This window comes from Numenius arquata, chromosome 8, assembly GCF_964106895.1.
Source record: "Numenius arquata chromosome 8, bNumArq3.hap1.1, whole genome shotgun sequence".
Classification (NCBI taxonomy): Eukaryota; Metazoa; Chordata; class Aves; order Charadriiformes; family Scolopacidae; genus Numenius; species Numenius arquata.
In genome coordinates this window covers 51,835,726-51,861,388 of record NC_133583.1, presented here as the reverse complement: position 1 = coordinate 51,861,388, position 25,663 = coordinate 51,835,726, and the positions used below count along the sequence as shown (strand labels likewise).

The 25,663-nt window shown below is 41.1% G+C and overlaps 1 protein-coding gene across 1 annotated transcript in view; it reads right to left on the bottom strand.

Moving 5' to 3' along the window:
* The window catches only part of MAST2 (microtubule associated serine/threonine kinase 2), a 198,906-nt gene that overhangs the window by 9,732 nt on the left and 163,511 nt on the right, over positions 1-25,663 (bottom strand). The window contains exons 14-27 of the mRNA XM_074152183.1: positions 22,614-22,746; positions 20,893-20,954; positions 20,154-20,239; positions 17,970-18,178; positions 16,453-16,591; positions 15,888-16,020; positions 14,368-14,533; positions 13,221-13,322; positions 11,503-11,625; positions 9,123-9,232; positions 6,481-6,635; positions 5,461-5,765; positions 2,594-2,809; positions 292-518 (exon numbers count right to left, since the gene is read on the bottom strand). Of these exons, the coding sequence (XP_074008284.1) occupies positions 292-518; positions 2,594-2,809; positions 5,461-5,765; positions 6,481-6,635; positions 9,123-9,232; positions 11,503-11,625; positions 13,221-13,322; positions 14,368-14,533; positions 15,888-16,020; positions 16,453-16,591; positions 17,970-18,178; positions 20,154-20,239; positions 20,893-20,954; positions 22,614-22,746 (2,166 nt within the window). The remainder of the gene's footprint in view (positions 1-291; positions 519-2,593; positions 2,810-5,460; positions 5,766-6,480; positions 6,636-9,122; positions 9,233-11,502; positions 11,626-13,220; positions 13,323-14,367; positions 14,534-15,887; positions 16,021-16,452; positions 16,592-17,969; positions 18,179-20,153; positions 20,240-20,892; positions 20,955-22,613; positions 22,747-25,663) is intronic.

Sequence of the window (25,663 nt, the reverse complement as noted above, 5' to 3'; positions counted from 1 at the left end):
TATGCACTACAGGTGAAAGAAGGTGGATCCATGTAACCAGGGAAGAGAGAAGGAAAGAAAGGTTGCTGTGGTTCTGTGATGGGCTTGAAAACTGCTACAGGTAAAACCCCAAAGCGCTGTTATTTATTTATTTTTAAAGGGTTTCCCCCACCCCAAAAAGATAACTTTGGGTTCAAATAAGGAGAGAGACAACAAGGTGGCAAAATACAATTTATAAAGCTAAATCCCACAACCCTGGCTATAGGCTTTTCTGGCCCCAAGGGTATTCTTTTTAGAAAAGCAGAGACATACCCAGACCATGTGATGCACAGTGTAGATATCACTGTCACCCATATAGACGCGAATGGCACGGAGAGTGAAACCGTATTTCTTTCCAGCCCGATGGATGATGATTGGTGGTTTCAGGTTTGCGATAGCAGGAGAAAAGTCGCGGCTGGGTGAGGAGTCCCTCGAAGATGGGTTGGAGGATAGAGAATGAGGTGACATTGGACTGGCCAATGGAGAACACGTGTGGTGATCTACAGTGATGACACAAAGGTGGGCAAAAATTAGGAAACCAGGCCTCCAAAAGAGAGAAAATTCTTGTTAGAGAACAGCTAGGAAACCATCTCTCCCAATGCTCTTAAAGCTGGTGGTATCCACCAGAGCTGGGTTTGCCTGCAGCTTCAACTAATTCATGCTTCAAAATACAAAAATTGGCAGAGTTTCCAAAAAGCACATTTGGAGGTATTTGATCCAGCAGCACTGCTCGCCTAGAATTATGGTCGCGTAACAGTGTTTACTTCTCCTCTTTCAGGGACTTACAACCCATCATAAGCATTTGCTCTAGGCACAATCCCGGAACACCACATTTCAAGGTTATGATATAATATCCCCCTCCAAAAGATCAAATAGTTTCCAGATCTTGGTGCAAGTTACATGTTAGTGCTGAGATAAACCAAAATCAGTTAGCATTAAAACAAACAAAAAAAAAAATCAGTAGGCAATCAAGACAGCAACTACACCAAGGTAGTTTTGGTAGTGCTTTAAATTCACGGGGGCAAAAATATTTAACCCTAAGAAATTACTCTGGGGACTTTGCTCCTGAAAACCAGCATCACAAGCGTATTTTAGAGTGCGTTTTCCAAACAAACAGCCAAGGGCTGGGCTATCGGCTGGACTACCTGACTCTGCTTGCTACTGAACAACATCCACTTTTAAAAACACAAAGCAAATATAGAATTCCCATTTCAAAGTGAAGCTGGTCAACATCAGTGAAATAAACCCAAAGAGCAGGAATATTAAATGCAGCTGTAAAAGGTAATCCCTAATCCATTAAGAAACACCTGCTGAATCACCCAGCACATATTTACCTGGCAGATGAGAGCAGTTCTGGAGGAACCTTTGCTGGGTGATTAAATACACATTTAAGAGATTTTCATGAGGGAGTTTGTAGCTTGAAAAGCAACCAATGCCCAAACCACAAGAAATGTAACGGGCACCACCACGATGGTGCCCAGAAGCAGCCACACGCCTCCAGCTCCCCGGCTCGAGGGGCTGCAGGCACTGCTCTGCCAGTAGGTTCTGCTGGGTTGGCACTCATGGTCTAGCTACAATTCCCTGCTCCCATCTAAGCAGGAACAGGCACAACCCTGGAAATACAGCAAGGACTTATCCTCCGGCAAGAGGGACAAAGTCCGTGTGGGGAGAGCCTCCTGCTGAACCGGTCTGTCACAGCTCGGCATGGTCGGGCTGTTCACCACAAGTTACCACCTGACAGGACAAGGATAAGACAGGACAAGGGGTAAAGGTTTTAAATTGGAAGAGGGGAGATTTAGATTAGATATTAGGAGGAAATTCTTTCCTGTGAGGGTGGTGAAGCACTGGAACAGGTTGCCCAGGGAAGCTGTGGATGCCCCATCCCTGGAAGTGTTTAAGGCCAGGCTGGATGGGGCTTTGAGCAACCTGCTCTAGTGGAGGTGTCCCTGCCCATGGCAGGGGGGTTGGAACTGGGTGATCTTTAAGGTCCCTTCCAACTCTAACCATTTTATGATTCTATGATTAGGAATTGTCAAGGAGACAGAGCTGGCCAACAAGGTAAGACACCCAGCGTTAACTTGCTTTGTGCGTTGCTCGCACTATTGAGTTCTTGAACACTCAGTCTCAACCAAGTTATCTAGAGTTACTGAAACCTCCCGGTGTCTGAAGGCACCAGACACATTCAGCTCCCAAACAACGCCGTAGTTAGCGTGTGACCCCCCAAAAAAATAGTACCTTGAGGGTTAAAATCCTTGCGTGTCTCTACACCACCTTGCCGCAGCGTTGTGTAGAGACCAGCTAGGAGCCAATTTAAACAAAACTGGGGAGAGAATCAGGCCCAGCTGCCATTTGCAGAAGCTGCAGTCAGACCACACACACAATGCTCCTGTCTGTGGCAAAGCGGTATTCATTATCCTGCTGAGCGGTAAATATTAAACTGATTGTAAAAGTTAGATCTCTCCCCTCCTGCCAGCGAGGGCATTATTCCAGGAGAGCGAAGGGGGAGGATCTGTCTGCAGACCTTTTGTGTAGTGCTTGCAGATTCTGACAATGCCTCACCCGAGGCATTTCTTACCTGAGGGAATCAGGAGAGACAAGGCAGTAGCGGATGCCGATTTAATCACTTTATTGACAGGTCTTGAGGTACGTTTTTCCCCTGATTCCCCAGAGAGCAACCTGTGTCGTGCCCGCCGCACTGCCAAATCGCTGATGGCTTTTGGAGTGGTAAAGTCTGGGCCTTCATTGCTATTACTGCGAGCGCGTGGATCAGAGAAATCTGCAGTGCTCCCAGCTACAGTTTAAATTAAAACAGATTAGAACCACAGGGAATTCCTAACAGTCTATTCCCCTACAGGCAAAATACATTAAATCAAAGTCATGTTTACATGAAGTCCAAGAGTAAATTTTCCTAAGAAGAAACCCCAGGGCTTGAATTTTTATTTACAGAAATGGTGTGATTCTGAATACAGAAAATTAGCGGCTTCTGTACTGTTGGAAAAGCTCGTTAATGAAATCACGTTGTTCAGGAGCTGTTACACAAATCCTAAAGCTGCAGTGCAGTTCTGCAGGCAAGCCATTTCAATGGGACCGTCCACAGATGAAAACAGGTTTATGGGAAGTGCTCCATTTTTACAACCAGCAAGAACTGTCAATCTTTAAGTTAAAACTGCCTGTAATAGAAGAGCCAGGTTCTACCGGAGTTGCACATAAAAAATCCACTTTAAGAGAATACTAAGGTACTAAAGTCAGGGAAAGTAAAAATGTGGATTGCAAAGGCAACCTTAATTTGCCCCCTTCTGTGCACCGTTGCAATTTAGTCTTGAATTACTTAACCTGCCATGCTTATATATAAAATGCAAAGTAATCTTGAAAATCAGACTGGGGGTGCAACAATGGCAGATGTTGGGGGTGCTGTACTCAAGCTCGGTGTCTCAGTTCCCCATCTGATACCTTAAAGGGGCACTGTGAAAATACATTAATTAGAATTTACAAGGTGCTCAGAAATGAAAGCGGTGAGCATCACAGCAAGTCTACGAGGGAAATTAATCATTCTGTCTTCAAAAGCAAATTTTAAGCAGCGTGCAATAAATAAAGCCTAAGGGCCACATTTTGAACAATGAAGATGGAACAAAACATTGATCATCGTTATTTAAGTGGGCACCACTGCTCTGCATACTAAGTAAAGCAGGAAGTACCATGAAAATAAAAATTCAAAGCACCATTCCCATAGACCTCAGTACCAGATGCCAGTTCAACATTTAACAGCCACAGAGTTTCAAATAAGGCTCCCAGACAATGAGGAACCCAGAATCGGAGGCTGCGTGTGAAAAGGCTGCGATATGCATTACAGGCGCGCTCCGAGACAGTGACAGGAATGAAATTCTTCTCTTGCAGTCCCCTGTCTCTGACTTAACTTTGTAGGCTGGGGACACTGAAGCAATGGTATCCCTGAATCCCATGCACTGGATTAAAGACTGCCCAAATGCATTAGGCTCTGGGGAGCAGGCTGCCCAGGGAAGCTTCACTTTTGCCTATTTCAACTCGTAGATATTCAAATTTGCAACAAAAGCATTCTCGCAATTTTTAAGAGCGTGTTTCTAGGCTTTTAGTATGAAATTGAGAAACTAAGGTTCACTATGGCACTTATGTCACCCAAGTATGTGGTAGCTTCCTTCACTCCTGCACCTCTTCCCATGGGTTAATGGAGTACGTGATGGCAGCACCGGGCCTCCTCTGGGAGCCACAGAGGGTGGGAATGGGGAGGAAATTTCACAGACTGCATTGAAGAAGAGGAATAATAAGACTCTAGTCTGGAGGAAAATTTCTTCTAAGGCATTTCCACCTTCTGCTGTCAATCCACCACCACATCTGCCCAGTGCCCTTCACCTTGTCATCTTGCTGCTGCTCTGACTCCTTGCTTAGTACCCCTGTCCTCTCCTTTCCATCCTCAATGCATCCACAGTTGCTTGCTTGCTCCCAGTTTCCCCCAGAAACTTGTTTCTTATTTTCTTACATGGTTAGTCCTTGGTCTTCAATGCTACAATCTAGTTCTTCCCGTAAATACACCTTTTTTCTCAAATATTATCTTGCCAACCTTCAATTCCACTTCCCCACTCTCTTCCATTGGTCTAAATCTCCTTTTTTTTCCTCCTTACTACTTCCCCCCAGTTCCCAGCTCTGGCCTCCTCTGTACTCAGAAACAGGCAGCTTCACCCTCTGCCTCCCCAGTGCCCTGGAAGGGGCAGGACCTGGAGACACTCCAGCCCCCAGAGCCCAGCCCTGCGCCCCAGCAGCCCAGGGCACCATCGCAGGGAAGGTCCAGCTCAGCCCAGTGCTGGAGAACGGCCCCAGGATGGACAAAGCTTTTGAGAAGTCAAACACTGACTTCTAAGCCTCACTCTACTAAACCTAGGCTGCACGTTTTTAAGCCTGCAACTCGGCTAAATTTCAGGATATTTGGCTGAGACAGCAAGTAGCACATCCCTGACGCAAACCTCACTTCCCTAGCAAATTTCAAGACTCCAAACTAGAGCCTTTCAAGATAAATAAAATCATAGGAAGCAGGGACCTTTCAGTATGGCTGAGCACCCATATTCTCCAGCCCCAAGTCAGCAGTGATCTGCTTTGACTATTGATTAACATAACGCTGCCTCAGGTAGGCACCCAGGGGTTGTAAGTGGGCATAGATCACAAGGGTCTCAAGCATGAAAAAGCCTTAATCAATTTGAAGTGGGATGACTGAAATAAAAGATGTAATTTTGAAGAAATAAACCATCAATGTTATTTTGAAGAGAAGCACAGCCACAAAACTATACGAAAATAACCACTTAGCGTGAGACATTCACATCACTCGACATCCAAATCCAGAGTTTCACAGAGCTAACATCTGCAAGCTAATAGGGCTTTCTAGGGAACCACGACACCATCACACCGAGCACGTACCTGTCAGCGTTGAGGCGCTGCTGACGGCCGTGGAGGGGGTGGTGGGTCCAGCGTCACCTTCCAGCTGCAGCTCTTGCTCCACAGGCTGTTCCGGAATGGGCACCGGCAGCCCCTCCCGCGACTGCACAGTGGATAAGAGCATCCCCTCGGACTGCGGCCTTTTGAGAACAGTTCCCTCGTCCTCCGCGGAGATGGCAAAACGGGGCATATCGAGGAGCCCTGAGCAGCGTCGGCGGACGGTCAAGGGTGGGCTGGAGTCGCTCTCCGTGTGCGAGGATTCAGACATAGACAAGCGCTTCCGCAGTCTAAGAGAAAAAACAAGAGAGAGGCCCTCGGCTGAGTTAAGGGGGATAATGAACTTTAAAGAGAGAAAATAACACACAACCCCAACTCAGACATCTGAAGCCAATTTAAGGTGAAGTTAGGAGATGGAGCTATATCATTAGGACTTAAAACAGCAAAGGCTTTGGGGCATCACCTAGTCTAGATCTCCAACATATACTGTTGTTAAGCTTCTAAGAAAGGAAGGAATAAAACCAAATTCTGGGCGTTCATATATTTTACTGACATTTTTATTAGAACACAAGATTTTTTTGGATATTCTGAACTTTAGAAGCTTTGGATTTTCCTATTGGTTTCTCTGATTGGTGACAAAAAGTAAAAGTCAGGCAAAACCAGACTTTGGATTCACTGTTTGAGAAAAACCCGCTGTTGGTACATCTCCAACATAACTAGCCTTTCCACAAATGAAAGCTTTACCTAAGGTTAGAATCCTTTTAAGTTCATTTAAAGTATTTGCTACAAATTTAGAGATGTTAGTACTTAATTAGACACATTTAAGGACTATATCACTTCTAAGCATTCCTTTTCAGCTATTTATTCCACTCTTCAGGCTTCACCTGTGGAAATATATCGTATGAAGTATTCCTGACCTAACACTGGTCATAGAAAGTTTTGGCAGACGTCGGTCTTTCTCAGATGCTATAAGAAACCAAAAAGACTTAGTTCTACAGAACTTACATTTCAGGAGACCCAATCACCCAGCTGCGGTCTCGACTCTTCAAGCCGCCAAGGCTGTCCAGCCGGTCATCTTTTTCTTCACTCAGACTCCGTTTAGTTGGTGGTGGAGTCTTCCTCTCTTCGTGGATGGAAAGACGTTCCATGCTGCTGTACACCTGCATATAGGAAAAGATCCTTCTGTACAGAGAAAACAAACCTCTGTGGCCTTTTCTGATCAAGGGGCATAATCTCTTCTCAAATTGAAAGATATTCCCTGAAAGCATGAACTTGGCAATGTTCTTTGACTAAGTAACACAGTGCAGATGTGACATGCTCAGAGAGTGCCAGGGAGGAAAGGAAAAAACCAAGCTTCAGAAACATGAAAGATGCTTTTCTACAACAGCACCCAACATGTCTCCTCTGAAAGCAGCCCAGCACACCACAGAAATACTAGGACTTTTTGAAATTACTTGATTTTTGTTCTTAACGATTCTCAAATCTGAGAAGAGATATTGCTAAAGCAGGCTCCACAAGTCTTGAAGGCTGGCATCTGGATCTTGAAATCTTACTACACAAATTCAATTCAGTGATAGGCATCATGCTCATGACCCCATTTCATTATCATCAGTCTATCAGCATTGCCCTAAGCTTATTTCAGAACAAAAAAGTCCTGCCCTCCTCAAGGAATCTACTATAATGCTGACAGCTTAATGAAAGTGCCTTTCTTGGTTTTACAGCCGTCTTTAAATAATTAAATGATTAAGCAAAAAAATCCATCCTTTTAGAACTAGACTTGACTGTGGACCTAATTTACATAAGAAGAGATTAATGAAAATAATGTTATTAAAAATTCAGAGCATCAACAAGATAACTATTAATAAATCATATGGCTGAATTGTCAGACAAGAATTTCAAAATATAATGAGCCTTTTATGCCTCCCACATTACAAATGCTGTATAATTTTCCCCGTCTTAAAATAAATTCATTAAAAGTGAACTTTTTCTCATTGTGGCAAAAACACTGAACCCTAAAGAAAAGCTTCAGTCTAACAGATGAATAATACTCATGGTGAGAAAAGGCAGAAAAAAGAAACCCTTATGTACTCCTGAGAACTTTTTCAAAACCTCAACTAATCCTCAGGTCCAATTTTAAACATACTTTTGGTGATGCAAATCAGGAGCAACTCCACGAAATTAATGGTAACTGTTACTTAAACCACTGTAGCCCAGCTAAGGACAAAAAAAACCCCAAAGTGCTGCTTCAAAACTGACTTCACTAGTGGAAATCTGGAGGAACTGTCCTGAAAAACTGAAACATCTTTTAGAGGCCGTAAGTAAAATTCCTACTCTCATATCATCAAGAAGAGGGAAATACTGTTCATAGAGCGCGCTGACATCAAAATAGCATTTCTTCTCCCTTCTGCCCCTCCCCAACCATACTTTGCTTTATCCATGCCAAAAGCGGAGTTGTACTACTTTGCAATGTCCGTAATCCCAGTTTTTTATTTCAGATCATCCCAGTGAGAATCAGACCTGCACAGACCTGAGTGAGGCATGCTGAATCCAGAAAGCATGGCTAGAGGGGACCTCTTCAGGGTTTCCTGTTCACTTCCCCACCTCAAAGCAGAACCAGCTCTCTTGTAATCACCTGACAGATGTTTCTCCAACCTGTTTTTAAAAGCCGCCAGTGATGGAAACTCTACAAATTCCCCAGGCAACCCAATGCCAGCGCTTAACTATTGTTCAACATTGGAAACGTTTTCTTATCGTCTGTCCTATACCTCCTTCGTGTCCATGATTTCATGGCAGTTCTGGGTAGAACAGGAAAACCAACCTCTCCTTTCCTTCTAGCAGTTACGTATTTGGAAACATATTAGGGTTTATGTTCTGTAGATCTTGGACCACTCTTGTTGCTTTCCTCTGGACTCTCTTTTACTGGTCCATGTTTATTTTAAAGAACATTGCCCAGAACAGGACAGAGTACCCAAGTTAAGGCCTTCCTACTGCTAAGCAGATGGAAAGGATTTCTTCATTTGCCTTGCTGAAAATATTTGCCCTCACCCAGAATGGTAAATGCCTTTTTGCTTCAGTAATTTGGCACTTCTAACTCCTGATGCACTATATGCCCAGATCCTTCTCTTTGAAACTGTCACCTTTTGTTCCTCAGGCTGCATTTGAGATGAAGAACAGCAGAGGTGTAAACTTCACCTGTGCTCTTACTGGATGGGAACCCTTTGATTTTAGACCATTATTTCAAAATGTCAGAATCAATTTTCATCCTAATACCATCTTGTCACCCTACTGGAAGACCTTTTCAAAATGACACCGTTTTGAAAGCAAATAAGCTTTGGACACCCCCTATGCCAGCATCCAAGTCATTAGTAAAAACATCAAACTGTACCAGATGCCGGAGAGACCTCTGCAGTACCCTGCGTACTAGTGAAACATTAAGAAATACAAAATCTCACCCTCCAATTATTCTTGCACACACCTTCTAACAGGCCATGAACTATCACAGAATAAACAACGCACACAGTTTTTCTTTCCTCAGTGAATATTAAACACCATGCGACTCCCACATATCATCTGCATGATTAAAATATACCTCATACAAAGCAATGAAACTGTGTTCCTCTCTAGATTTTTTTTCTTTCAACACCTACCTTGCTGAACCTCGGTGAGCATGAGGAAAACTGCCGAATTTCCACATGATCATCATCATTAGTGTCCTCCTCTTCTTCTGAATCCAGGTGTTGGTACCGTTCTGAACGGGCTGTGAACAAGACACGGCACGTTTCATCAGCATGAGGAGTGTTGGTAACTCTCACACCTCAAACACTCCGTGTTTACTCAGGAACAGTCTTTGTACCAACTCCTACTTGTCTACTTACAAAGAATTTTCATACACCATGAAGAGTATTTTCCTTAATTCTGAAACATACCCAGCCAGTTTTGCTCATCCTGTACAATTAGCAGTGAAAAACACCTCCTTCCTACTGAATTTATCTCATATCATCAGCTATATTATATTCTATAAGCACACTCAGCAGGTGTCTCATCCTGCAGACCCTTCAGGGTAGAGATGTTTCTTCCCTATGGCAAACAATCATATGGAAGGAAACACGGAAACAATTCACTGTCCCAGTTTCCAATAAACAGCTTTGTGATTGTACAAAGTCTGTCCTGCATACACACATACAAGCCTTCTTTAAAAAATAAAAATATTTACCCCAAAAAAATATTTCCTCTTCTGCCTCCTACCACTAGAAAAAGGATTAGATTTTGTGAAAGAAAATGGGCAAGCAGCCAATATGCAAAGCTATTTTTTAATGCAAAAATCTAAACTGCCTCCAAAGAGATTTTGTGCTTTGAGATTTGCAGCACTGGATTTCTAAGCCAGACACATTGGATTTTGCAGGGCAGGCATTAATAAGTTTGGCTACAGAAAGCTGATAGCTATACTGAGCCAAATTTGCTGCACTGTGTCAGCCAGAAAGCTACTTTTGTAAATTCTAAAATTTTCTGCATTAGGGTTTATAACAGCAATGCCAACTCTTATCAGTGTCTATGTGAGATATTTCCTGACGTGAGAATTCCAGCCTTTATAAAGGGCTCACATCAAAGTCACCCCGATAACCTGCTGAGCGCGCCTGGGCACTGGGGGGGTTTGCCACCGTTCCTACATGACAGACCCAGTGATTTGCACCATCGAACATAACGTGGTGGTTTCACCCAGCAGGATCCGCTCACGGCTGCTGTGCTGAGCCTCCCCCAGTCACTGACCCCATCCACTGACCAGAGCTCGAGTTCAATGTCCGGTAAGTCCAACGAGCCGGGAGGACACACTGCCACCTTGGTTTCTACATGTATGTTGTACCAAGTATCCTTAATACATGAAAAAACCCTACACCTCTGCCCTCTCTGCACACATTGACTCAAATTGCTCTCTGCAGTGAGTATGTGGAGATTTCTCCACCGATCTCTCTCTCTATCCTACCCCTAACCTAAAACCATCTTCCCCAAACTGGGAGAGCATTATCTAAACAGGATCTCTGTTTTTGCAGCGTGGCAGCCAAGGGGCTGGAGGCAGGCTGCTTTCTCCATCCCTGCACCCTGAGTAAAGCACAGGAGCAGAGAAAAATGTCCTTCATATGGAGTCAGCAAGTCCCACGGGCCTGGGAGAAGGATGGAAGAGATTCCATTGAAGTAGGGCAGAAATTTCCATAGCTCCAGAAATGGAAATAGCCCAGTATCATCCTGCACTGCAGCTGGAGAGGGGGAAAGACCCTCCCCGACCAGTGACAAGCCGGAGCCCTTTCCTCCTGCTCGTCTCTCCAATTCAGATGAGAAAGGTAGGGAGAAGAGGCTCCAGGGACAGAGACCTCCCCATCCCTCACATGATGCTCCTCCCTTCTCTCCCAAGAGCATCGACTCTGTCTGCTGCTTATCTGGAAATACCGGGAATCTTACATAGCACTGATACCAGGGCAGTTCCCAGACATTTATATGCACCAGCCAGGCACTTCACATCTCATTAGAGTTAACAATACTAAAAAAAAAGGTGCTACATTTTCAGTGAAAATAATTTAAGTTACTTTAAATCTCTTAAGAATTTCCCCTAAATACTTGTCTTCAAGGTTTGAGTTCTGTTTGTTTTTTTTTTTAAAAAACATTCATTGGCTGAAAATGGTCAGTAGGGGAAGATAATATTCCTCAAAACCTCATGGAAGTTGGATATACAAAATGCTTTGGAAGTACAGTAATAAAGCCAGCATAACAACCGCAGCACCTCTCACTGCAGAGCCATGGCTGGCAGGGCCACAGGCACCACTGAAAAGCCAATTGACTTCAGCAGCCACATTTTTTTCATTTAAAATTCACTTGCTTTCAAAGAAACCTTACTTGGCATTCAACAGAAACTTTTTAAAGCAATTTCCATCAAGTATTTTATTCAATTTCTAACAAGGACATATCTATAACAATTTAAAGAATGAAATATGCACAAAAAATACGATGCTGTTTAGGCTGAATCTTTAGTCTTACTGTCAAAATAGCTTGTGTCATCCTCAGATTCCAACTGCGGGATGAATTCAGCTTTCTGCCGAAGTAATCCATTCCAGTCCAAATCTTTAAAGAACCGATGCTGTTTCACTTCAAAGGCACTACCTGAAATAAGCATCTTTTATTGCAGAGTATTTCTTTCAGCATTTGCATAACAAGAAAAACAAACCTTAAAAGTATCAAGAGCCTAAGAGAATGTACCCAAGTACATTTAAGTCATATGTTTTTCAGGAATTTTGAGAAATGACTTTTACCAAAGTGGTGATTGAGGATAAAATCTGAACAAGATTTCCTCCTTCCCACCTCCTCTTCCTGTTTAATGACAACACATGACTAAACTGGCTGGAAGACAGCATCTGTTGTTACATTCCACAGCAAGTTGCAAGATTAAGAACTAATTAACATCCTAATTTAAAATTTCCAAACTCTAAATACCATCTAAATAAAGAGAGCAAACTCAGAAAGGCACTTAGCATGTGCGTGGCTCCACTCTCATGAATAAACTTCAATATGCTTAAACAAGGCAGGGGCTTACGTATCTTCCTGAATTAGTCTCTTTTGTTATTAACCTCAGAAGCTTGGCTACCCAGAAGGAAAAACTAAGGATTGTCTGTCTACCAGTATATGCATTTTTTTCCAAATGAAATTAATATTCATAAAAGATGCTATTCTATTTTAAAAAAGAGAATAGCAGAGGAAAAGAGATAAAAGGTTTGCTGAGTGCCAGTGGCACTATGAGATGCCAAGTGGAACAGCAGCCTCAGCATTACAGGTATATAAGAAATCAAAAAAATCAGTCCATCAACTCATTTTATACGGCAAGAAACTCTACATCTTTTCCATGACAGCAACATCTTTCAAGTACACGGATTTGAAGTAAAGAAGAACATGTGAAAACCATCTGACATCATTATTAATTCATGATCTATTCATCCCCCTTGTGTGCACATGTGTTAAGTCTGCTGAATACATGTGCCTTTTGGAATTGTTATATATAGACGTTTTTATTTTATCCTTAAAGTGTAGTTTCCAATTGAAAATCTAAAACTAAATCAAATCAAATCAAATCAATGAAACAGACAACCTGTGCTGTGAAGCCGCAGTATCGGACAAATTATTTTAAAACAAGAGCATAGCTAGAAGATTATTTATGGTTATTTACTATCAGGAAATGAGAAGTGTTAACTTGTAAAACTTGAAATTTGACATTATAATACAGAAAGATTGACATATGCATCTGACTTTGCCAAAGAGATTATCAGACTTTGTTGTATATGTTTGGAGAATTCTACAGTGCAGGCCTCTAGGAATGGGAAAGTTTTCATTATTACACCCAGGAGTTCACATCCATGCAGGGGATTAAGCCCCTAGTCAAGGAGAACTTCAAAGAAATCTGATTATACACCGTTCAAATGGAGACACTACCCTCAAGCCTTTAATGGAACAGAACAAATTGGAGCAGTTATGTTGCCAAGCTGATGGTGCTCCTTTCTTGTTTCCCAAACAAGACAGTCATATCTGACTCATGTATATTCTACACTAATTCTCCGAGCTTCATCACACAGGATTCATTGAATGCCATATAAACTGTTCCCCAGCTCTAGATGAGCATTTTTCAACGTGGGTGAGTGTTCATCACTGGAGGGGTAGCTTCTTTTCCCGCTTCTGGTCTTGTACTTTCCTGTGCACAAGGTTCCTACCTGTTCCCATTCTTTCCAGAGGATTTTGGCGGAGAAGCTTAGAAATGAGGTCCTGGGCATCTGGTGGCAGTGCATCATCACCTTCTGGCCAGGCAATTTCATCTGGGGACAAAAAGAGACTTTACATTTTCTACCAGCTTCACAACCAATTTGAATAACCATTCACATTCCTGTACTGTAAAACGCAGTGTTCAGTGCTGCCCCAGAATCGTAAATACCTTGAATTCAGCAGCTTGCATACTTAATATAATTCAAGCACTGACATTTTCCAAAATGCATAAAATTCAGCGTCAGCTAAAGCTGCTGTCAATCCAAGCAGTGCTTGTGGAGAAAAAAAAAAAGCATTAAGAACTCTATTAATAAAGTATGAAATGGGGCTTCCATGACAATCCATAAACAATGACACTGGCAATACTGCGGCTGTATCTCGTGCCCGCACATTCCACGCTCGTTACACTTGGAACAGAGAGAACAATTCACAGGTAACGATTTCATGCATCATATTTAGTTCTTTGCTGAAATTTGCTTTTTACAAAGGACATTTGCCAAGTGTGTTAAAAATTTACTGTCTCAGAAAACGTTCCCAATAGGAAATGTTTTCACTGGCATATTCACTGAGAGAACACAAAGCAATTGTTTGTCCAGCTCCAAGCAGGATAGGTTTAAAAAGCCACAAGACGGGAAGATACCGAGAACAACGGTTTCAATGTGTTTTGCTTAGAATTTCCTTTTTTATTTCATTTATACAATTACAAATTGACTGAAATCTGCACCCACCTACAGAAGCAATAACCGAAATCAGACTGAATTAGACCAGTTGGCGGCTGCTCCTTTCATATTCTCCATCGTTTAAGTTCAAAGACAGAACAGAAAAATCCCCAAATATTTTTCCCCAGTCCCACATGGATTTGCATGACTCCCTTGCCATGCACAACCGCAAGACTATCTAGCAAGATGTTGAGGAACCCAACTACTTTCGATTGCTTGCATCAGATGGATGCTACTTTGATACAGACAAATATTTTAAAATTAAAGCGCATTATTTTATAGCTAGTCTGTCCCGACTAAACTGTGGATCCTCAGTATTTTCAAGGTTTTACTTCCCAGCACACTTTGAAACCCCTTCCGAACCAGAACAGAAACCTACCACTGATCACTTGTCCAAACAGCTCTTCAGGTGTGTCCCCAAAGAAAGGAACGCAGCCAACTAGAAACTCGTACAAGATAACTCCCATGGCCCACCAGTCCACGGGCTTCCCATAGCCCTGGCGCAGGATCACTTCTGGCGCAATGTATTCCGGAGTCCCACAGACCTCAAAAGAAACACGCAAGAAAGCAATAAACCTACAAGCTGCCAAATTCACATCAAAGCTTATTTTTGTCTTTTTTTTTTTTTTCTCTTCTCCCTCAGAGCTTTACAAGGAATGTTTTGTCACTAACCCCTTTATGCTGTGAACTACTTCCATGGAGCAAGAGTCTATATATGAGGAACACATTACCTGCACAGAAATGGTATCACATACTATGAAATGTTCCTAGTGTGGACACGCCAGATAAGTAGTTCTTTGGTGCATGTATGGTAAAGCATATGGGAAAAATGCGTATTCTATGTGTATAGATCTGTCTGCTTGATAGATGTCTACTGGCACAGCTACAGCTATCGGGAACTGAGTTTTGACAAACCTCTCGCAACTCTGTGATAGCAGAATTTAGTTTCACAGATGCAGAATTAGCAGCACAGCATGATCACACACTTCAGCGTTTGAACTTGGGAGGTACAGCTGGCACAGACAATGGTTACAGAAATCACTTTGGAAGTTCTAAGTTGCCTCAGGCTTAGAAGCAGCAACTATAACAAAATAGTTGTAAAAATATGACACTGCAAAGTGCAAGACCATGATCTAGTGACCAAAGAGAGTTCCTGCGAGAAAAAACAACATTACGCAGAAGCAAAGGAATACCACAGCATGATTATGAGTTAACACTTGGCACAGCTGAAAAAAAAAATATTCAGCTGCAATCCTAGGTATTTTCAAAAGACAGAAGGATTTTTTAATCCCACTGTACAAGGCACTGGTGAGCCTGCATCCAGAACAGTATAGTTCCTGTCAACTATGCCCAGGAAATATCAACTCAAGCTGAAAGAGGTGCATGGAAGTGCTATTCATTCATCAAAGGAAAATCTATCCTGTTATCTAGAAGAACTTAGCTGGTTAAGCCTAGCAAAATAAAGACTAAGAAGAAAAATGAGCCTTAGTAAATATCATGGGGATAAAAATCAATGTTTAAGCCATCAGACAAAATTACAAGAACGAATATATAGGAACTTGCCATGAACTTTATAAGCACCAGAAGGGGGAGACCGTGGAACAACCTTCCAGTAAAATCCATGTTACCAACTTCTGTTCACACCTGCGCTGCTGCCTGGGCCAGACTTTCAATATCCTAATCTAAGAGCTAAAGTGTATCACTCCAAAACAAGAAGTTGAAATAACAAACAACATCAATTTCTGCACAAATATGAGAAAGGACTTGTAACTTTCCCTCCCATTCTACAACACACAGCACAGTGTCAAGGCACAGAGGGAACGTTACAAACTCCAATTCTATCCCAAGACAGAATCCTGCATCTGATCCCACTTCAACAGACAAAATTTTTCAGCTTACCTGCTTGTCCAGGAATTCCCTGGTATCCTTCTCAATGTGTCCCTCATAAAGATTAGTTGTAAGACTCATTAACCCAATTTTAGACAGTCCAAAGTCTGTTAGTTTAATGTGACCCATGGAAGTTATCAAGAGACTAGAAGAAAGAGAAGCAGCAAAATAATCCAACATTCAATTAATTGTTTCCCAAAAGCAATTAAAAAAAGAAGAACACAAGATAATGCTGAGCAAGTTCTCAGTGTTATGTCCCTATCAAACACCTGGAAGGAGCCCCCTATGCAACTGAATATCACAGAGCAGCCAAAGCAACTAGAGATCAGACTACCTTCCACCATCATTTCATCAGTGTAGCAACCGCTTTGAGATAATATCTGAAGATGTTCTTCCCACCCTTTCTCAATGTCTATCTGGTTCTACATCAGTAGCAAGAGACTCCACAAAATTTCCCGCGTGTCAGATGCCATTGGAGATCTCTACTGTCTCTAGCCCCCATGTCCTCTTGCTTATGGAGAAAGCCCCTGAAGAACTGGTTCTCTCCCCTCCAGCTTCTGAAGAGCTAGAGACTTACTTATCAGGTTTTAGGTCACGATGAACTATCCCATAATTGTGTAGGTACTCCAATGCCAGAACAGTCTCAGCAAAATACATCCTCGCCATATCAACAGGTAGGGCACCGATGTTCTTGAGAAGTGTAGCACAATCACCTCCTAGAAAAAAAGTTGCAAATGTGGCATGGTGAAATGGCAAATATCAGTAAGAAAGAACAGCTACAGGTCTACAATACTGGATTAGTGTAAGTTTCCTAAAGGTTGTCTGTCTCAGCCCCGTTAGCCTGAATTTTAAAGCTCTCTCTACACTCCATCTTAAGCTTCAAATAAATATTAAAATCTTAGGAAAACTGAGATCCATGTATGTTGGGTATGCTTGCTCAAGGACTGTACAGATGCCATTTCCAAACCATAAGGAAGCCTCAAAGAAAGGGCAGTTCATGACTGTTTGGCCTCTCTATAAATTTCTTTGCTTTCCACCACTGAGACACACACTATTTCTGACATCAAGCTTCTTAAAATAGTAAGTAAACACCTCTACAACTACTAACCAGCTCTCCCTACACATGGAGAGGCAGCCATGCCTTTGGACACGGTGGTAGTCATGAAAATAAGACCGTGGTCTCCTGATTCAAGCTTCTTAAGGAACATTGGCACACATTTCGTTCAACCTTCATCTCCAATTGCAAATAGGAATTAATATTAAAATTTTTTATGTCAATACAACTGTTTTCATTCCATTAATTTATCTGAAAGAGCACTGATAGAATACCTGTAAGCTTATTTCTGATATGGAGCCAAGCAAGCAAGCAAGCAAGGCGTAAGAAATCAATCCTATCCACCAGTGGAAATATATTGCTTACAATAAGATACAGTGATAAAAGAAAATCAAATAATAGTCTGAAGAATAAGCAAAACAAACAAAAAACCCCGCAGCATAACATAGCACTGTATTTTAAAATAGGCTGCTAAAGAACAAAGACTGTGTTGCTTGGTGATGCTTCTTAACTGTCTTTTTCTAACTGTAACGCCAAGCATGTGCTATGGATGCAGCCATCCCATCCCATAGGCGAGCGGGAGGATTTCTTTTCAGTGAAGACTGGAAAGTTCGTGCTGACTTCTGACCCCAGCAGTTTTCTACATGTGGCTTTATGTTTCCTCTGCTCCACTGCAATCATGTTGTATTAGTCACAGGGATTCACAAATGGAGTATCTCCTTACGCTAAACTGTGCTAGTGGTAAATGACTCATTTTTCCAGCTCAGCCCAAGCAGTCCATATATTCCTCCCCAAAAGGGCATCATGACCTCCCCTGTGACTGCAGGGCTGACTGAGCTGACTGTCCATGGAGAAAGGACTTCCCATGAGATGATCTTCCTTTTTATTGTTTTCAGAGCAGTGCACTGGCCAGTCTTACACCGAAAAGTACGCTTAAATCACTCAGAAATGTCATCCCTTACGAAGAGACACACTGCATGCACACTACACATCCATCCTCTCCAAGGTCCCTTTGCAGGTATAGATAATGACAACCATACCTTCCACATACTCCATAACCATGCACAGGTGGCGCTTTGTCTCAAAGGAGCAGAACATGCTGACCACAAAGGGGTTCTCAGCAAACGTCAAGATATCTCTCTCCACAAAAGCCTGCTGGATCTGGTTTCTCAAAATTAGGTTCTGTTTGTTGATCTTCTTCATGGCAAAACGTTGACGGGTGGTCTTGTGTCGCACCAAATACACCGCTCTAGAAAACCACATACCAAGAGGAAAAGTTCCATTTTGGGTTCAAACTGGGGTTTGGGGTTTTTTATTTTTTTAAAACAGTGATGGTAACTATTTTGGATGGATCCTGACAGACTATCTGTGACTCCATAAAATCCCATCTCAGCATCAAGCTCCCCTAGAAAAGAAGGAACCCCATGATGCTTCCTTCAAAAGCTACTCTGCCTTCTTGAATTAAGCAGCATTTTCACTGACGTGCCTAACAAGGAGATATTTCAGACACAAATGTCACAAACTTCTTTAAGCATCATTGCAGAGAGGCATGTATTTTTCAACACTACAGTCACCATTTCACTTAAAAAATTGTCCAAACCATATGGAATCAGCACGATTTCTTTCCAAGCTCCATAAAATTAATTTGACGCAACACTGTCACTGGGGATTTCCTTCAGTAAAGTATCTCTTACATTTCTATCATTTGCAGATCATTAGATTCCTGCACATTAATAATACAGTTTGCAAATAAAATTTTCATCCAGTTTGCCTGCCTTATTGAATCAGTACTTGTTTCCTTTTCTCTGGAGTATATTACATTTAACATGGTACTGCGTCTCACCAGCAGCTGACTATAAAATACACCCAATATAAAGACATATATGAGTAACAGCAAAACTACCACCTCTCTCTCCCCTTTTTACAAAGTTACATTTAAATCATGGGGCCTGTGAAGAAATATGACTGAAAATGTATAAAATCTTCTTGTCTAACAATGTGCCTCTTTGACCTGCTCCGTTTTGTCCTCACTGACTAAAAAATATGCTTACACTTTTTCCACATATAATTTTTAAAAATTGAGTTGCTGTTAACTAAGCACCCACTTCAACAAAACACTCAAGCACACGCTCAGGTTTTGCTATTATGACCCACTGAATATCACTGCTCTTCAGTTACAACCTAATGACCACCACTGGTAAGGATTTATGAACTGAAAAGAATCAAGAAAACCATCTTTAAAATTCTGGATAGGTTTGTACGAGCGGTTAAAATTTTAACCGACCATATTCATTCTGGATTCTTCAATGGATAATAAAATCTAACAGCACTTCCACTGTATTACTTCTCACAGTAGATTTGCCCCAATGTAATTTTAGCATTTCTTTTAGTATTTCAAGTGCTCACAAACAGCCACATATGTTATATATATAATCTGACTGCATGGAAGAATAGAAAAGTATAAATTACTTCTCCCTCAATATTCTTGCTGTTTCAATGAATCATCAATAACATTTGCAACTACAGAATTTTACCCTCACTCATTTAGGCTTTAAACAAACACAAATCACAGGACTTAACCAGAGAGCATGAAAGGAAATACAGACTGCCTTGCTAAGCAGTAAGGAAATGGATGCAAAACAATTTTCTCAAACCATGAAACTACATCTTTTTACTACTACTTAGGAAATCTTACAATAAACTAAGTGACAATATTTTCCCTCAAGAAATATTTAGGGAAAATGTTTTTGTCATCTCAAGCTAAGGTACTGAAGCGTCTATATTTTACCTACCTATCATAAAGAATGGTGCAGAAATAGTTACTGGAAAACCAGGCTTGAGGTCACAGCTAGGAAGGGCTTCAGAAAACTTGCGCCACAGAGGGATTAGGAATACCATATTCTGAAAGCTTTAATGTAGGGCAACTAATTTTCCTAAGATGGAAGCTTTGTGTCAGTTCAACGCAACGTAAGGACTTTGCAACCAGGAACTATGTCCAGGTACAGGGGCTATTGTCTAAGAAATCCCAAGAACTTGCAAGAAATGGCACCTCCCAGAAGAATGCAGTGACATGACAAGTGTGGAACCTCTGTAAGACTCAAGTAAAATTCATTTATGCTTTGGACCCAACAAAAACCAATCATTTGCCAAACTGTGCTACAGCCCTTCCCTGGGTAGGACAATAATAGTATTTTCTTCTAAAGCAAAGCCTAAAAAAGCCTTACCCGTAAGCACCATTACTGATCAGTTTAATAGTTTCAAACTCTTCTTCAGATGGAGTTTTCTTTGACTGGACAGAGGCCCCACGGCTCTGGGGAAAGACAACAAGAAAATAGAGACCAGCAGTATGAATTACTCCATCCAACACATCACTTTTTTGTGCTTTTCTTCTTTAAGCAGCATTCATCCAAACTCAATCCATTTCTGAACCACTGGACTCCTCAGCTTTAGGATAATGGTCTGTATCCTTAGGACTCTTGCAGGTTCCCTCCACAGTTATTAGCATAATCAGTGGACTGTAAGATTCAGGCCTTTCCCCAACTTTAAATTTTTAAAATACCAAGAAACTAAACAACTAAGGATTTTCGAAACCCAATGAGTTATATACTTAAAATTTTCCAACAGTCTGCTACTAAAGTCAACTCTCTTCAATACCCATCACATTTTACAAATGCAGGTATAAAGAATTTCTCCAGATCATTTTTGTTTACAAGTCCAAAAAAAAAAATCGAAACTTGATGATAATGCCCGTTTGCAACTTTTAAGCATTTCACCACCACAGTATAGAGATTTCCATATTTTGAGTGTATATTCTAGTTTTAACATGCACTTTTAAATGTCAGCACTTTTTTTTTTTTTTTTTAATTAGAATTACTCTGCATTATAATTAATTCTTCAATGTAGACTACTTCTTTCCAGCGAAAAAAAAAAGCGCTAGACAGAGTGAGCGTATTACTGCTTTACCTCGACTGAATCATCTGTCTCAGGAGTGTCTGGGCTGTCATAGCTATTCAGCTGGGCCATTTCTGAAAAGAAAGAGGAAAGATTACTCCTAATGATCTCAATCAAACACTATTCTCTTTGTTTATACTAGACAAACAGGATCTTAAGAGGTGCTTGTAGATGAGGAAGGACATTTTCCCCCTCTGTAAAAAGTCACCCCAATTATACAGTGATAACCTTTAACATCTTTTACGCTGTAGGCGGTATTTTATATAAAGATGAATATAATTAATTGTTCTAATTTCAGCCTGACTTATTCTAGGTGGTTTCTATAACAAGTAAAAGCAACAAATGCAAGTTTGGAGAAACCACTAGCTAGTTAATATTAAAACCTATTCCATGCATATATGTCGGCATATAGCCTGGTGGCACCTCTGTACTCCAGAAAAGAAAAAGCTTTACATTTCAAACAACCTCCCTCCATGAAATGTGTTTGATTCTGCTGAAAATGCTGAGCAGCAGCAAACTGGGAGAAAGTCAGTTAGTTTAGGCTACTCAGCTCTCTGAGAAGATGCTACAAACTTTGCAAAACCAAATCCTACATTAACTACTAGTCTCTGCACAGACATCAGTGACATTTCTGGGTGCCCTCCTTACAGAAAGGAAATAATGCACCTTGACATCTCCACACATTTCTAAAGGAAATTTGACTTTAGTAAGGGGAATTAGTGATGGAAAGGTTCTCTCCCATGACAGGGATCAAAGGAAATTTCCCTTTAATGTCAGATTTCAACAAATGCTATTAAATTGCATTTAGCAATCTTTGGTAGAAATTTTCCCGAAGAGCTTTTCACTTGAAGTCAACCTGTCACTGTCATTCTGGTAAACACCATAGAAGTTAAACTAGTCCTATCCAGATGACTAATTTATGCTAAAATTATGCTCTCCTGAGAAAACAAAAAGTACGGTTCAATTGCTGAAATATTCTGCAGTAACCTCCGGTCTCTGTCACACTTTCTATTGTTGCTGAGCAAGTCATGCACGCTCGTAAAACTTGTCACAGGAGAAGAGATTCAGCCAGCAAAGTGCCAGGCAGAGATAGTAACTCACACATCCCATAGTAAGGATGTTCTGGGCCTCTGTACATTTATAGCATCTTCAATTTACCATATGCAATTCTGGGACCCAGCAGAAAAGCTGTTACTGTCTTCTAAAGCATTACTCTCTTTGGTTTCGCTGCTATGCAAGATGTAAAAATACATTCTCATCTCCACCTAAAAATTCATACTAGTCCTGGTTTCTCATGGAAAATCACAACAAATACGCTTTTCCCAGAGAAGACAACAAAGTGGGATGACAGGATGCTTTCCAACCAGGCCACCAGCAGGCAGGCAGGTCAGAAAAATAATGAGTAAATTTACTTTTACTGCCCAACAGCACAGGGAAAACAGTTAAATCATAAAGCCATTTTCTAACATTGTTTCAGCTATAATACAGGGAGACATTATTAACACCATAAGTAAAGAACTGTCACTGTTGATGTGCGATCCTTACCCCTGCAACACTCCTTTGAGACATGGGGCTGGAAAGGACAGTCTAGAATTTGACAGCAAACAGGAAAATAAGGAAAAACGGCCTTGAAATTAAACCAATACAATAAAAGCCTCCTTCAGCTATGTAGCGACCAGGAGATCTGGTTATCCTTTGAAGCAGTTTGGAGAGTACAAAACAAGAGTTCTCACCCTCCAGGGGATCCCTGGTGAGTCCCAACTGGCTGATAATATAACGAGGAATGTCACATTTAATTCCTTGCCCTTCTTTGGCATGGCCTTCTGCAGCTTCTAGCAAATGGTAGAACTCTTCCGGATCAAACTCCTACAGCAAGGTGGCAAAAGAGACAGAGAGGGGTAAATGATTCAGCGTTACAATTATGAAAGGTTTCTCCCCCACGTAGGAGATTTTTTAGAATCATCCAAAATTAATTCCGGGCTCGGAAGTGATGAGAAACATTTGCAGTTACAAGCAGCAATACAACACATACCACCCTGCTCTGCACAAATGAGACATTTACAGTCTGCTGGATGTCCACTAGCTTAGATCTGCAAATCAAAACAGGAAAAGGACTGTAGGGAATTTTTATGAACCAAACCCAGACTATCGGAGACCATATGGTCACGATAATGTAAGCATCAATGTGGACACACCTCCCAATTCCATCACATTGAGATGGGCCAGAGAAAAGTCTGTGAGGAAGACTGAGGTGCCACCTTCTGCCACTTCCATCTGACAGGTGAGTTAAGCCAATGTAAACCTCTCTGGCTTTCAAGTGGCACTTCTGATCAAACCACACACCCAATCCAACTCTGTAACTGTACCGACCTTAGCAATTGCTAATTAAATTATTAATAAAACAGCAATTGCTATTTTATTAGCAGAGGATTTCACCTTCTATATAAGAAATACTGCTGCATTATTTCTTGTACTATACAGTACAGGATCACCTTATCAATTCAGTCTTGGTGTATGTGGTCTCTAAGGCAAGGAAATGTTATAGGAAGGTGTGATCTCTTTTACTAGACTAACAAATACAGTTGGAAATAAAAGACCAGCTTTTGGTAGCAGGAGCACTCTGCTCAGAAGGAAGTTCACTAGTTAACTTTAACTCTCCCTTACAAACCTCATCATTCACCAGCAATGAGCAGCTCCACCAAGAATCTTCAAAAATTTCCTAGTGAAATGGGAGGATAAAATGGGAAGAGTTACAGCACACAGCTGTGAGGGCATCAGGAGAGAACTGACGTGAGTGTGCTCAGCAGCATAAGGGAAAAGAGAGCAGAGAACTGCGAACAAGAAAAACAAATATGATGACGTGAAGATATTTGAATGGTTAGAGAAACAGAGAAAAGATGCACTTTTTCTTCATTGCTTTAAGCAATGCTGCTTACGTACATGCTGTCACCAAAGACAGTGCAAGAAAACAAGTTCCTTCCTAACTCCACTGGAAAAGGGTTCATCAGCTCCCTCAGAACTGGCGGAGAGCAAGAGCCGGACCAGAGAGGACCACGGGAGAGAGATGGTCAACAGCACTGCGCTACTGGAAGGAGTGGAGTCAAGGAAGGACTCCTCAAGATATAATCACAAGCCTTTTATTGGTCAGTGAAGGACAAAAGAAAAAAGGTCTGGTGACAAAAAATTCAAACATACCAAAAACTAAGAAATTAAACAAGTTCCATTTCTGTCTTCTTTTTAGTAGATTTATTTAATCATCTGTAAACAATTTTACTTAAACGTAGAAGAATGATCCCTACTAAGCAGAAGCAAATGCTATGGAAAAATAATCTGAAAAAAAGAATAAATTACATACTTTTTCCCAAAAGATGGTTTCAGTGATGCACAAAACACATTATTGTTTTCTTGTAGCCCCAGAGACTCAGTCCATAAATAAACATTTCACAGTCCAACAGGTTATACAAAGACTGAAGCCAAATAACTGAAGTTTAAAACACTTAAATGCCTTCACCCAATTAAAGCAATCATGATCATTGCCTATATGGTCAGTTATTTAATTTACAAGGAAGAAATAAGAATGAGCTGGTACTAAAATTAACATTAATATTAAATCCTAGAATATTTGTCTACAAATTCACAAGCAATGAAGCTAGAGGTTAAATTACAAAAAAAAAAATCTGTTTTTAAAAAAGAAATTTAGTTCTCAAGCTACTTAAGTGGCAGACTACCCATTGCTATATTTCTTGTTCTTTTAAGAGATAAAAAAAGGGGCATTAATACTTAAGTCTTCATGTCAGCAGAATAAAACATATATATGGAAAAAAATTGCTAGAAAGGCAATCAAGGTTAAATAAGCAGGAAAGACATAGATACAAATAGTATTTTTATGCTTTGAAGTCTAGCCACTTCATTGTCAAGGTTGTCACTACATGCTTTGGAGTTCATTACTCAAATCTCAATGACTTTACAGCTTCCACCTGCTCCCACTCACTTTGCAGAACATCAGGTGCAGAAGACAGTGGAGGAACCTGGAGACCTATTGATTTGCAGCTAAAAGCTGGCTTGAGTTTGGACATGCTTGCAGGTATAGAGATGGGTTCACAAAACTTATTGAGGTTTCATGCCTTCTGAGATGATGTGTTACTAGTAGAGTGTACTCAAGCATAAATGACAGTGGTGACCACAGCAAATACAAACACAATAAGCTTAAATTTAGTTGCCTTCTTCATTGTCTTCACTTCCAATGGGTATTTTGAATAAGTGCTAGAAGATAACTGGAGGCACAAAACTCCTCTAAATCACAAAAAATAGTTTTGAAAGCCAAAGAATTCCCAGGCTGAATGGAGTTATGTCCAGAATTTTCAATATAAAGCAGTGGAGACTTCTTCAACAAGTAAGTGTAGGCATCTGTCTGTCTAGTTGTGTGGCCTACCTTTTCATCACTGACAACAGTCTTCATTGTGCTATAGGGTTCACAGCAATCCATCTGGCAGTCACGGAGGACGAATAAGGGAACCTTCCAAAGTCTACTGGTGTTTTCACCAGTACCTCAGCAGATGTTTTCAAAAGCTGGTATCATTGGAACATTGAACCACTCTTGTCTACTTTGTCACGGAAAGCTTTGAAAACCTCATTTATCTGCTAGTGACTCCAGCGATAAAAGTCACCCCTGTGCATACTGCCCACATTGTGCTTCAGTTGTTAACTGCACACCTACATCCAGCCACAGATTCCTAATTTAGACAACTTCTTTCACATCCCAATCAGATGTAATTTCTTTGTC